Below are 14,999 nucleotides of genomic sequence, written 5' to 3'. Positions count from 1 at the left end.
GCAGATTTCCCCCTCAGCATTTCCAGCCACGGGATCCTACCTAATATTTCTCTGAGTTTTTTTTTTTTTAAATCAGCTTTCTTGAAGTCCAGGATACGAGTCCTACTATGTCCTGGTTTCACATCCTTCTCTATGTCAAATTCCAAGCTGACATGGTCACTATTCCCCAAGGATCCCACAACGTTCACTTCATCAACCAGTTCTTCCCTGTTAGTCAGGATTAAATCTAGGATAGCAGATCCTCTGGTTTACACCTCCACCTTCTGAGAGATGAAGTTGTCCGCAAGACTATTCAAGAATCTGCGGGATGCCCCATGTCTAGCAGAGTTAGATTTCCAGCAAATACCTGGATAGTTGAAATCTCCAATAACCACAACATCCTGTCTCTGTGAAAGTTTAGCAAGCTGTTGTACAAATGCATCATCCAGTTCCTCCGATTGGTTTGGAGGTCTGTAGTATACCCCCACAACAATATCCTCTTCTTTTTCCCCTCACTCTATCCTTACCCACACACTTTCAACAGGACAATGCTCAAAATCCTGAATTTCAGTGCGAGTGTATTTATTCTTGACATATAGTGCTGCCCCGCCTCCTTTTTTGTTTATTCTGTCCCGTTTGAACAAGGTATATCTTTCAATCGCTGTGCTCCATATATGAGACTCATCCCACCAAGTCTCAGTGATACCTATCAGATCATACTTACTTTCCAATATTTGAAGTTCAAGTTCCTCCTGTTTATTTCCCATACTCTGTGCATTAGTATAAAGACATAGCAGATTACAGACATCCTTTCCTACTATAGGTCCCTTCAAATTTACCTGAAAATTACTGAACTCAACTCTCCCGCTCATTTATTCTCTGGTCATTTGTTCATTATTTAAGTGTCAATAACCCTCCATTAAAATATGGTGAACTATAAGCTCGCCATTTCTGCTAGAAGAACAGAACTTTCATGTCTCTTCTCTCCTGCTGCAGTCCACTGATCTCCGAGAAATGCTGCTTCTTGGGACAGGAGACCTTTAGGCATGGTAATGAGGGGCAAAAAAGGGTGGCAATTACACTTTCACTTCTTTTAGTGGAAAATTTAGTCCAGATCTAACCCCTTGAGCAGTGTATTATGACAAAGGCAGCAAAGGGATAAGGCAGTATTAACAGGGAGGCATGTCCCTTATCAGTAGATAAATGTTGTCCACCAGTGTAACCAGACAGTAAGGTAGGTGCCAGACGAGCCTCAAGGGGCTGATGTCAGTACCTAGGCTTGCCACCAAATTCCTTAATAGGCAAGAATTCTATTGCAAATGCTCCTGCCCTGGACAGGTGTAGAGGGTCAGGTAACATAGAAGAAACGTGGCCTTGGGATCAACACAGGGTCAGCTTTATGTTTTTTGACATAATTTGTCTCTTGATAAAGTGGATGGTTTTTCTATTGCAGAAAGCTCTGATCATATAAAATCATCTCATGTAAGATCAGACACAGGATCTGTGGAGGCATGAAATCTGTGAATACTGCAATTTGCATGTTTCAGCAAAAGTGGAAGATGACAAGAGTTAGTGAAATCCCACTTGGCTTTAGCATGCAAATTGTTTCTCACTTTAAAAGTCTTCTGTTACACCTTACAAAGAGCAATGTGTTCACATTTGCATCAGGACCAAGTTCAGCAAAATTATTGTTTTGCATTCTTTAGTGTTGAAATTTTCCGAGACCCTCATGAGTCCCTTGGCATCAGTATTGTTGGGGGACATACAGTTATAAAGCGCCTAAAGAATGGAGAACAGCTTAAAGGTATATTTATCAAGCAAGTCTTGGAAGACAGCCCAGCAGGAAGAACAAAAGCTCTCAAAACTGGTGATAAAATACTTGAAGTAAGTTGTTTTGTTTTAAAGAGAGTGTAACAGTTCACAACTGTCTAATGGTGGGATCAAGCGTTAAAAGCATTGTACTTTGAAGAAAAAATGAAATCTCCTTTAGAAACAACTACCTTCCTTCATAGGTGTTTACAGGGTAGCTTCAAACACTAATTATAGATATGAATACACGATGTGCAAATTAGCTGTACATCCTTTAATCATGCATAGTGTTAACATTTGAAGTATGAGCTCAAACATACCCCTGCAGAGATGTGAGTGCTTCTTACACAGACACAGCACATGCATTTCCCTGTTACAGAAGATACTTCATATGTTAATGATACACAGTCTGGGATCTGTGAAAATGGCTGAGGATTAGTGATCGGAAACCTCTCACATGACTGAAATCTCCACGAGAGATTTGTGCAGTCATTTTTCAGATCTCCCCCTCCCCAACAGATTCTAAACTGTTCTCAGTATGTTGAGTGCAGTGAAAATGCTTGTGCATCATCAGGCTGTTTTCAGTATGAGTGTTTTTCTTTTAATTTTTGAGCCAATTTTTTTTTGTATACCAAGAAAGTCTGTCTGGTATGAAAAAGTATATACACCAGGGTTTAAAAGTTTTAATTTTGAGAAATGGAGAGAAAAAGATATAATTAGACTTGGTGACTTACGTTTGCATCAAAAACTACTTACTAAACAACAACTAGAAAATAAAGGTAATTTCAACATTTCATGCTTCCAATACTCCCAAATTAAGCACTTAATGCTCAATCCTAATATCATTTCCCAATTAGATAGACCTCTTACTCCATTTGAAAAACTTATACAAAATAAAACTCTAGTCTCAAGGAGAATAATTTCACTGATATATCAACTATTATTTAGAAAATCTTGGGAACGTACATCATCAGTACAACACCTATGGCAAAAAGACTGTAGTGTAATATGGAATCGGGACCAATGGTAACAAATCTGGTCCTCAAAACTTTTTTCAACAAACTTGCTTAATGTAAAACTGCAAAACTACAAACTATACGCTCGATGGTACATGACACCTTTAAGGCTAGCTCATATAAATTCAGCTGTTGGAAGGGTTGTGGTTCAGTAGGAACGTTTAAACACTGTTGGTGGGATTGTCCCTTCATAGCGTCTTTTTGGTCGAAAATCCCTGAAATGACAAACAAAATTCTTGGTTGTAAGATCCCATACTCACGTGAAGCAATCTTGTTGAACTTTTGGCCAGACCTCTTACATTCCAAACAGAAGGCTGAATTAGCAGCACTATTTCTGTTAGCGGCAAAAACTTTGATCGCCCAATCATGGGAATCAAAAAACACCCCTTCTATGCAGCAATGGTTCATAAAACTTTGGGACATAGCCACAATGGACAAACTAGCTATTCAAATCTGAAAATCTGAACTACCCTCTTTGAAAGACAATTTTTTGGAAAAGTGGTTTCCCTTTGTTGATTATATCACAACGTCAGGGAATAAAAATTGTACTTTACCAAAAAATGCGTTGATGTTATGTATTATTAAACTTATAAAGGTAATTATTAGTAGTAAGTTTGTAAAGATGTAAAAGAGTAAGTTCATGTTATAACAAAATGTTTGTATTGTTAAATTTTTATATAGTTATATTTTTGTTTTGGCTTTGTAGTAAAGTTGTAAAATTTAAAAAACTTAATAAACATTTTAAGTTGAAAAAAGCAAAGAAAAAATATATACAGACGTGTGCTAGATGCCCACAGAACAATACACCAACAAATGAGACTATATTAAAGCCATAACATCATTTAGTGTCTGATAATAAAGAACAACAACATATTCCTTCATAGAAAAAAAATACAAAGGTCGATAAAAATTCACATAGCCGTCTGCTCCAGACTCTTTCAATCTATATCCCTCTAACAGTCCTGTATCCTTATCCAAATTCACAAAAGCAGCCTGCTCCAGACTCAATCAATCTGTGTCTTTCTTTCAGTCAACACTTTTTCTTCTAAGTGTTTCAGACCTCTGGTCTTTCCTCAGGAACAAATCTGTAAACAAAGGATTCCAGTGATATTCCAGTGATATTACATTATGTTATACTGGCTTATCAGTCTCTATCAAACAAAGTGAATACATAAATAAATAAGTAAATCCATTTTACCCTGTACAGGAATCTTACATTCAATCTTACATTCAAGTTGACACTTTCATTGATTCTGAAAATACATTAACAATAGTTACTATAATAACATTAATTGTTGGACCAATACCTGTTTAGGATTTCCCCTGTAATATACTTACTACTTTTCTGTTAGTCTATTTGGGCAAGGTCTCCTCCCTTATTTCCTTTAAAAAAAATATTTTATTAAAATAAAATTTTTACAATAGAGAGTAAATACAAAATTTTCCAGTCGAGTTTACATAATCAACAATCTCATTAACAAAATACAATTCCAATTATAACAGATCACCACATATGTCATATGTATCCCATACATCTATTAATTTTAACAATCATTGGCACACTATTAATTGTCTCACCCTAAATGTAACAGATTCCTCCCTTATTCCAAGCATGCTGATGCTGCTGCCAAAGTAAAACGGACCCACATTATGCCTCACTACCTCTGTCCTTCCAATAATGTAAATATTGTCTTAATTACTTGCAGCTGTGTTTCTGAAGCATGTATTTAAAGCAAGAGGTGTCCTTTTTCTCTTATTTTTAAAATATATACTAGCTGGCAATTTTACAGGAAACTTGATAAATTCACAAAAAACATGAAAGATCTAATTCTGAAAGGGGGGAAGAGGGGGGGATGTTCCCTCAGAAGGGACCCCTTCAACAGTTGTTGAAAAGATACTCATTTTGCACCCAGTTTTTAGCCAAATGCCAGAGCATCCCCCATGCAATTTGCCCTGCATGATGACATCACGTCTGGATGGCATCATCATGCTGGGCACGTTGGGGGTGGTGGGGCTGTTCGGCGGTGGGGCTCCTCCACCTGCCAGCTGGCTGGTGGCAGATTTAAGGCCTCAAAATCAGGGGAACCCCTCAATCCCATCTGGGGGTTGGCAACCCTATGTTGAGGCCAGTTTTTAATTGTGAGTTTTGTTAAATATATTTGCTACAAGAAACATTTGGGTGATGTTTTAAGGTGTTAAATTTCATTGGTGGAAAGATCCCGAAATCTCACATTATGAAAAGCACAGTATACCAAAAAAACTACTTTGCTTTGCAGGTATCTGGAATAGATCTACAAAATGCTACTCATGAGGAAGCAGTGGAAGCTATAAAAAATGCAGGCAACCCCATTGTGTTTGTTGTTCAGAGTTTGTCTACTCTTCCTAGGGTGAGTTACCTGTTCAGTTTCCAGATCTAGATATAGAGTAGCATGCATTTATTTGATAATAATTTCTTGGAGAGAAATTTGCTTCGTTAAGATTTTTTATTTTCTTTTAATGAAAAGTGATTTCTAGGTGGCAAGGCAGATAATATATTGAGATTTTTAAAAATCGAAAAATGCACCAGAATTAAAATTTTCTAATGTCTGTTAGCTGCTGGCAGTTAGAGGAAAACTCAAATAAAAATGCGTCCAGATTTGGATTCAGTAGCTAACCACCAGGTAATGGAACACAGTGTCCTTGGGGGGATAAATGGTATAGTTAAGAAAGCTTTCCTGTTTCTTCTAAAGAATTCAAATGCCATCCTATATAAAGTCTTCTTAAGACTCTTGGAATCAGTTAAGGAAACTGTATCTCACATCTCCAGAGTCATTCTGCAAAAACCCCATTCTGCAAAAAAAATTACCACTTTCGTGTGCATTTATTATACTTCCAGTGTATATGATAATAAAGCAAGTATGTTAGGTTTTGGAGAAGTTCACGTTTTGTCAAATTATATCATCCTAGTGACAATAATAGCAACAAACATAATAGTTATAGTTTAGGGTTTTATGTTGCATTTGAAATAGTATGAATGAAACATTATAATTGGAACTGCAAGGTATGAGGGTGGGGAGGGCGGGTATAAATTTGATAAATAAATAAATTAATATACGCGTTATATATTAAAAAATATATTTATGGCCTGCAGATTGTTTCTGTAATAAACCCCAAGAAAAACAAAGATCACAGTGATGAAGACATAGCTGGAGAAACTGAAAAGGTATTGCTGATGTTATTTCTTGCTTTCTTAAACAATGTACACTACAGGATGCTTTGTCACTTGAAATACAGGGGAAAGTTCCTTTAAAAATACATGGATAATAGCTAGCTTTTTTCCTGTAAATATGGTGGTAGTATGGAGAAGGCAAACCATTTCTATGTGTTTATTGCTTATTGAAGTGGAATACAAGTAAAGGCAGTACCTCAGTAGCTGCTTAATTAAAGGAAAAGAAATTTGGGTATGAGATTATATATGAAAGAGTTGGGAATAATAAATTTTGGTGAAATATGAAGATATATGGGGAAAGGGCCACCAGCACCTCACTCTCCTGCTGCCTATTGTGAATCTACGTAGGATGGTCCAAATTTAATAGCTGAATGTCAGTTTGGATACCTAGGATATCCAGTTTTTAGAAAATTAATTTTTATTAATTGTCATTAATGTTTTATTGCTTTTATCTGTTTTATATGGGTTTTCCCCTTGTAAGCCGCCCTGAGCCCGCTCTGCGGGGAGGGCGGGGTATAAATCTAAATAAATAGGATACTTAGTGCAACTGACACAACATAAATTGATCCCATTTTCCTGTCTAGAGTACTGTCTTAAGTTGAGTAGCAAGGAATGGGTGTGTTACCTAAATGCCTGTTCACTTGAAGGCTGTGTGATGAGCAAAGCATCCTTCTGCTAACAAGGAGAAAACTCTTGTATTGCAGGGCATTTAATATTAAGATCTTTAACAGGTTTTATTTGACTAACCAGTTTTTTTTTTAAAAAAAACGGCTAAATGGCTTTTCCAAAGAAAATGACAATTTTACAGAATGGAAAAACAAGGGTGTTATTAAAACAGTGAAATCTTTTCCTACCAAGCTATCTGCCTATGGGTAGGGGGAAGCTAAGAAAAGGAGGGGGAAACCAAAAAACCTACAAGCCTGCTCCTAAAGTCTGTGCTGCAGCTCTGGAGAGGGAAATTGACCAGATGGGAGAAGCACAGCAGATTGGGGTTGAGGAGCAGAGGGGCCAACCAAGAGGCTTGGATAACAGGAGGGAGTCCCAAACCAGCTACAAGTTGGATGGATTCAGGAATAAGTTTTTATATACTTATAGTTGTATTGAGAAGGGGTACAGTGTATTTGCTGTGACAGGGTTCCAGGTAGAAACTCTGAGTCCTATTGGAGGGTTTCAATTTTAGTGGAGTGGGAGGAAAAAGGAACTCCACATATGGGCATGATTATATCAACCTGGGGTGATCAGTTTACTTGCCCAGAATATCTGAGGGCCATTTTATAGTTGGTTTTAATATTCATAGTTTTGTTTGCTGTTTTTATTATTGCATTATGTTGTAGTTTTACTTTGTGAGTTGCCTCTCAAATTTCACTTGTAGAATTCCTTTTTCATATTAACTGAGGAAGCAGGTGTCCCTGTGCGGCAAAGTAAGATGGTGGGTGCAAGTCTTTTTGATACATTACAACATGCATTTTTAAGTTTCTACTGAACAGAAATAAGAGTGGAGGCAGAAGCCTGTTTTGTATGATAATGGAAACAATGGCCAGGTAAAGAGTTTCCATTGGCACTTCTCCTAGAATAAGGTTGGAGCAGGGGTGAAGCTACTGATGGAAACTTCAGAAAGTAATTTGCAGAAATAGCGAATCTTATTTGCATAATTAACACATCTGATTCTCATAACGTGTATATTTGTAGGATACACGATCCCTAATAATAATAATAATTCTTCAAATCTGAAGAAGTATGCCTGCACATGAAAGCTTATACCCAGAATTAAATTTTGTTAGTTTGAAAGTACAAGCTATGATGTAAGTTAGGGTTGCCAGGTTCCTCTTGGCAGCCGGGGGGAGGGAGGAAACTTACTGGGAACAGCAGGGAGGCCCTTCCAAGATACAGTGATATGTCTACATCACTGCCCATGTGACCTGGAAGTGACATCATCACGTTTGGGGTGACGTTCTGGTATTTGGGCAAAAACTCTATGGCAAATTTGCCTAAATACCAGAGCGTCACCCCGACATCCCATGGGCAGTGACACAGACACATCACTGCATGTCAAATGGATCTCCCTCTCTTGCAAGGTAAGTTCCTCCCCCCACCGGCTGTTACCCAAAATGGTATAATTAATTAATTTATTGATTGGGGAATTTAGCTTTTAGCAAGAAGGAATAACCAGAGATCTTTTCACCTGTGTATACAGGGGTCCTTCCCTGAAAACTCTCAAATGAACCAGGCAGATCTTTAACTAGTAGAGTTTTTTATTAGAACATAATAGAGGAGTAAATATGCACACAGAAGAACACACTTGCAAGTTAAATAAAGAAGAAAAAGGGTGGAAAATGGGGATGGAAATAGATTTTGGGGAAGAGGTTATATCTACCAGTCTTAAAGAGATTCAGGTCTGTTAAAGAGCAAGGTGACCAGTGTCTTGGGTCACACACACACGCGCACACAATGTGAGTAGCGTGGGTATATTTATACCCAAAAATGATTCCTGAAGGTATGCTGATGTTCTACATCAAATGAACAACGTTTATGTGTTTTCTGGAAAGATTCCCAGGGACCTGGACAAATGGTTAATAGCTATCCCCGAGGGAGATGAAAGTGTTTGGCAGAGCTTGATTGCTTTTTGTTTTCTCCCAGGCTGTGCCTGCCGTTCCTTGTGGGGTCATTCCCAGGCCTGGCAGAGAGATAAATTTAGTTTCTCTCATATTTTTATATGAAGGGTGCATGGTATTACTTCATTGTGGAAAGCCAACTGCCCCTCAGTGAGATTTCACTGACTGGTAACATGGCGAGCGGATTGGCGGTAGGGAAGTGGGGCCTGTCAGTGGGAGACCCCCACCTCCATGGGGAAGACATCTGGCAATGCTAGATGTAAGGAAATCAATAATGTCCACTCACTTAAATCTTGTTTGTTTTTAGGGGTTTGGCAGTTATTAGGAATGCCTAATAAATAGCCCAATAGTGCCATATGGTCTTAAATGAGGTGGGGGGAAACTGTAAGTCCATGTTTAGACTTTATGGTGAAGAATGTTTCTTAAAATTTTGATTTCAGCTTATCAAGATGAAAACAAATAATACTAGTTAATAAACTGCTCTTTTATGTTAAATCAGTACTATCTATTAATAATTTATGTTAAAAATGCCCAATAAGGAGGAACTCTTGTGAAAGTTCAGGTATGGGATTCTTCCCCTTATTAACAGATAGTACTGATTTAAACTTTGCCTGCTCCAAGGGATGATCGAGGATAGACCAATTCTGACATTACTAGTACCTGTCACCTGTTGGTGTTTTATATTTGCTATTTTATGGTTCATATTTGAATGTTTTGGTTGCTGTCTGCTGATATTTGTTTTATTATGCTATTTTTTCTACTGCTTTTAAATCAAGTTCTGGACTGCCTTGGAGATGTTTTAACATGGGAAGTGTGGACAATAAATATTTGAAATAAATAGCTGATACTACATTTTCAGGAGCAAGTCTCAGAAGAGCTGGGGAAACATTTCATAATTCTAGATATGATCAGCACTGTTTTTCCATCCCAGGCATTATGATGGATGGCAGATGTTCAAGTTGATGATTTCACTCTGTGCCTGTAGCCTGTGGATCCTTGCAAGTGATGCTGCAACACATTTTATTGGCTAGGCTGTTAGCAGTCACTGATTAATCATTTGGTCTGTATTGTTACTTCTTAGTTTAGGTAACTTTGGGCTTGGAGAGAGAAGATGAAGATCTTATGTCTCATGCTTTCCTAAAATGCAAACTGCAAGTCTGTGCAGCCTCAATTTGCCTCACACAGGGAAGGGCAAAGGGGTTTAACCTTTCAACCTCCACTCAGTTTTATTGTTTGAAACTGAGCTCCCTGCTTTCGATCAATCAATGTTTATTTACTGTCCAAGACCATTGATTAAAGAAATACATATTCATTAGGTACAAACTAATTTGCTTTCAGCTCAAAAGAGCTCCCTGCTTTGTTAATAGCAGCTTAATGAAGAAAATAATTATTTGTTATATACAAACATTTCCCCCCTTAAAAACAATCCAAGTAGTCTGATTTGGAACAAGGAAACTAAATCATGATATAATTAAATACACTTTCCCTTCCCAGCATGGCTCCAAGGCAAGCCAAGTCTTCAGTTACCATTTTATGGGCTAATTAGAGTTGTATGGTATTGGAACATGAAGGCTGGATATTGCCATATATTTAAAAAAGCACATTTTAAATAGCAGACAGATTTAATCGTTTTACCTTGTAAGTGGATGCCTGAATTGCACTCGCTTAAGCGTTCTTGGCTATACATTCTGAAAACCTGTGCTGTATAGTAGTTAGACTAGGATCTGGGAGACCCAGGTTTGAATCTCTGCTTTGGTATGGAAGCTTGCTGGGTGACCTTGAGACAGTCTCACAATCTTAGCCTATCTCACAGGGTTGTTGTGAAGCTAAAGTGGAGGAGAGAAGAATGATGTAGGCCACTTTGGGTCCCCATTGGGGAGAAAGACAGGGTATAAATTAAGAAAATAATTTAAAACTTTCCTTCATAATTATTGCAGTTTGCAATTTTATTTTAGAGTATATTTGGACACCACTGTAATCGAAGTGGAAACTTATAATCTTTCTTACAAGTAATAAGAGATGTGTGTTGACTTGGGTTGCCATATTGCCCTATTGGCTGGGTCCCACCTAGAATCTGAGCACTCCAATCAGTACCCCTTAGCTAATCTGGATGCTCAGCTTTCATTTAAAATAAAAATTAACACTCTTGACCTGTTACATCCAGAAATAAATGGCAAAATGTACAGATAGTTTTCTAAAACCAAAATCCAGTGTTACCTTAAAGACTAACAACATATATTTCAATGAGAGCTTTCATGAGTCGGAGCTCACTTCTTCAAATATACAAGTGAAGGAAAATTGTGCTGGCAATTCTTCTTATGGGGAATTGGATGGGGGTACTTGGCATGAATTCAGCTATAGATTTTTCAAGTGTAAATTCAGTGTAAAGAGAAAAGGGAAAGAACATGTAGAAAGTTTAGGCATGAGTCCCCTCATCAGAATTAGTAGTTAGAAATACTGGGTGATGAGAGACACCTAGGGCTGCCAGCCCTCCACTGGGGATGGGGGATCCCCATCCCCAGCCACTGCACCCTGCAATTGATCAGCTGGCTAGCAGGGGGAAATGGCATGAAAAATTAGGGGGACAACAACAGCATCCTGACATGCTGATGTCACTCCCCATGAACCTGGAAGCGATGTCTTTGTGCAATCAGCAACATTCTGGTATGTGAGCAAAAGTCTATGGTAAAAAAAAAAAAGTGTTTACCATAGATTTTTTGTCAAAATACCAGAGTGTTCCTGGCAGCACAGGCAATGCACTGACATCACTTTGGGTGCATGTCAGAGAAAGGAGGGGAGAAGAATGGTGTAAGCTGCTTTGAATCCCCATTGGGGAAGAAGGCAGGGTATAAATGAAATAAGTAAAAAATAAAACTGAAGGTGGGTGGCAGATAGAAGGTAGGTTGGTGGGGAGTGAGAAGAAGGAAGCATAGAAATTATAATGTCACAAATTAATTTTTGTTTGTTTTTCAAAATGTTCTTAAAGCAAATTACCCTGGTAAGTGTAGCTGTAGTTCATGGTTCTACTCCTGTGCCATTAGTGTAATGACAAGACAGGCTTGAAAGACCACTACAACTTCTTTTGGGGGGGGCGGGGAATCCACTAAGAAGGTTTATAGTACAGTAATGTTTTAGATCTGACTTTGTCTGAATACACATAATCTAAAGGGCTACTTGCTCTCAACATGGAGGCCCCCTATTCCATGAGCCCTTGCCTAGGTCATGATAGTGGATGGACCTTTTTCTTTGGCATCTCTTAGTTATGACATCCATCTAATCTATTGATAATTAGGTACCAAATTAATGACATTTCATTGTCCAATGTTTTTAATGGTTGTTTAGTTTCTTACTGCTTGTTTTATTTTTCAGATTTTTTGCTTTTAATTTTATAGATTTTGCTGCAGTTAGCTGGTTGACTATATGTTCTCTTATTTGTTAAGAATTATAATAAACTAGGAATAAGACCCATTGTGGAAATAAATACAACAAGCTCTAGAAAGAGGCTCTGTGTGGGTGCCCTGACCTTGGGCACACAGCGTCAATTTGCTGTGGTGACCTCAGCAGGGTATAATGACACAGAGCTTACTGTTTTCTCCAGGGGCTCTGGTCTCTTCCATTTGAAGAGCAATTGTAATTCTGAGTAATCTCCAGCCCTCCCCTGGAGATTGGCAACAATGGTTCCCCAGGATGAAATGGCTGCTTTCGAGGGTAGAGTTTATGGCATTGTACCTGTCTCAGAACCCACGCCTCCTCAACCCCCACCCTCTCCAAGCTCCACCCCTTTTCTCAACCTGGAGGTGGCAACCTTATCTCCTTGCTGGAGATTGGCAGCAATGGCTCCCCAGGAGTAAAAGCACGGTCAGCTGTGACTTGATGGCAAAAAAAAAAGATGTTCTTAATGGGGAAATAATTGCAGAAGAAAAACTGAATATTACTACTCAGCAAATAAATTGTTTTCATTTGCATTAGGATACTATTTGAAACAAGACCAATTGAAACCTCACATGAGAAAATAACCTCTCTTTGCTGGATCTCCTGGAGGAAAACAGATCCAAAGTCTGGCACTGGCAGCTGAGAATGCTTGTTAGGGAGAATTCATCATGTATGTTCATTATGTGATACTGGAGTAAATAACGTATGCATGAAGATCTGCTCTTGCCTCTGCCATATGAAGTGGGTTGTGTGGAGGGTACCATAAGATGTTGTTCTCTGCTTGACCACTAAAGAGTTTCCCATTGCTGCAGATAATTTCCTACTCTATACGTCAAATTCATGACTGTATAGTAATACAACATTCCTTACAACATTTAGGCATTCCCTGGTTGCTACTTTAAAAAGTAATTTCGTTGCGAAGATCATATTCAAGCAGAATTCTTTCCCAGAATTAAAGTTAAAAATTATCTTGCACAAGCCTCTGGGTATAAGCTGTACTGTTAAATTATGCATTATTCCTCGTTGTTGAAAACATGAACAAAATGTGGTTGTTTTGCTAATGGTTTTTTCCCCTTCTATCAACAATAAGATTTTATCTTCATCACTTAGAGTATTAATAGTAGATGTGGGTACTTGGGATGTAATCAAAGGCTATGGAGTATACGAGTTCTAGAGCTGGCATAATATTAGGAATCAGCTGAAGTGTCCAGTTGACAAAATCCCAGTGTGCAGAGTCCTAAGCATGTAAAAGAAAAATCAGGGATCAATTATATGAAGTTGCTTATGCTGAATCAAATATTTGGCTCAAATATTTAGTCCTGAATTGGGCAGTGTTTTTCAGGGTCTCAGGTGAAAAAAGCACCTCCTACCTCAGATTTCTTCAGTTGAGTTGACAGTGATTGAACCTGCAGTGAGCTCTACTACTGATTCCCAAAATATAATTAGTACATGGCTTTCAATTAATTAATGCATGTTTTAAAAGACTGAACTGTAAATACAGCTGAACCATTTTTAGTATCAACCCATTCAAGTCATCCTGTTTAAGTTGCATGGGAAACCCTTCATTTTTCAAATGTGGTGCTCTGTTAATTTCATTTATTACATGGAGCTAGTCTGAAGCTCTTTGTGGTAGACTTAGCTTTTAAGTTAAACATGGAAACAACCAGGGGTCTTTTCGTAGAAAAAGAGCTAGGGGAACTCATTAGCATAACTCATTAGCATATGCCACACCCCTGACATCACCAGAAGTGTGTCATAAGGCCACACCCCCTGACATCACCGGAAGTGTGTCATAAGGCCACACACCCCACCCCCAACGGTCCCGGCCGCCGCTGCCGGCCTTGCAGCTCCACTGCCGAGCCCCATGAGGGGCCCGGCGGGGGACCTGCAAGAACGGCGGGCGGGGTAGGGAGGAAGCAACTTACCCTCCCTCTTCTCCTGCCTCCTCCTGGCTGAATGAGGGCCGGAAGCGGGGCGGCCGGAAGCAGGGGGCGGGGCTTCGTCATGTGCCTCGCCCCCGTACCTCACCCGGGGGAACTGTGATCCGTCGCGATCCCCCTCGAAATGACCTCTGGAAACAACCATTGGAAAGTAGAGCTGCTATCTAACCAACATTAGCTGCACTGCTGTAACTGATTTGTCCAACAGTTGATTTATGTGTTCTCAAACTTTTACAGCAAACCTCAAGAAACAATTGGTTAGAACTGTTATAACTGGGAAATGCAGGACACCTTGATTAACACAGAAGAGGCACTGGAGCTCAGATAGGCCACTCTTTTTCCTGGGAACAGAGCAATAAACTCCTTGGATTTAAGGCTGAGTGGAAATGGTTGCCCTTTATGGAGACACAGGATGAAGCTCACCACTGCCGCCGCCGCCCACCCCCCCCCCGGGAAGCCTAGATGGATCACTGTTTGGGTAGGCTGTAAAGACTGAGGACACGTACATGCCTTATGATCAAGGAAAGGGCAGGACACAAGCCCAGTTTCAGGATAGGTCAACACGAAACCCTCCCAGCTGGGACAGAAAGAGTTTAAAGGTTTAACATGCTCTGTGAAAGGTGCACAAGCTAAGGGAATGGGGAGAAATAAAGTCTACCTTGACTAGCTTCTGTTTCAGATTTTCAGTTTTGCTTTTCCTCGGCCAGAATGCCAAGGAAAAACAGTGATCTATACAATATAGTTAACTTCTGGTTTTGTTTGTTTCTGTAACATTCCTACTAATGTTCAAAGACTTTCCTATGTTTCTGTGTTCTTAGAAATAAAAAGTGTTTATAATTGAATAAATATTTTTTCTTATTTAAAAGAATCTCAGACTGTAACCAAAGAGTTTTCCCAAACCTGCTGGCCATTCATCCATGCTTAGACCAAAACTCCTGACAGTGCTAGAGTTGGTTAGCAGGCAGGGAGGAAGAAGGGTGTGTTTGGCTGCTAACATATACAT

The 14,999-nt window shown here is 39.0% G+C and overlaps 1 protein-coding gene across 1 annotated transcript in view; it reads left to right on the top strand.

Moving 5' to 3' along the window:
- The window catches only part of INADL (InaD-like (Drosophila)), a 250,101-nt gene that overhangs the window by 92,349 nt on the left and 142,753 nt on the right, over positions 1-14,999 (top strand). The window contains exons 24-26 of the mRNA XM_015415230.1: positions 1,686-1,863; positions 5,081-5,191; positions 5,935-6,006. Of these exons, the coding sequence (XP_015270716.1) occupies positions 1,686-1,863; positions 5,081-5,191; positions 5,935-6,006 (361 nt within the window). The remainder of the gene's footprint in view (positions 1-1,685; positions 1,864-5,080; positions 5,192-5,934; positions 6,007-14,999) is intronic.

Source organism: Gekko japonicus, unplaced genomic scaffold (genome assembly GCF_001447785.1).
Source record: "Gekko japonicus isolate JY-2015 unplaced genomic scaffold, Gekko_japonicus_V1.1 scaffold199, whole genome shotgun sequence".
NCBI classification, from domain to species: domain Eukaryota; kingdom Metazoa; phylum Chordata; class Lepidosauria; order Squamata; family Gekkonidae; genus Gekko; species Gekko japonicus.
This window is presented reverse-complemented; position numbering and strand designations above follow the sequence as displayed.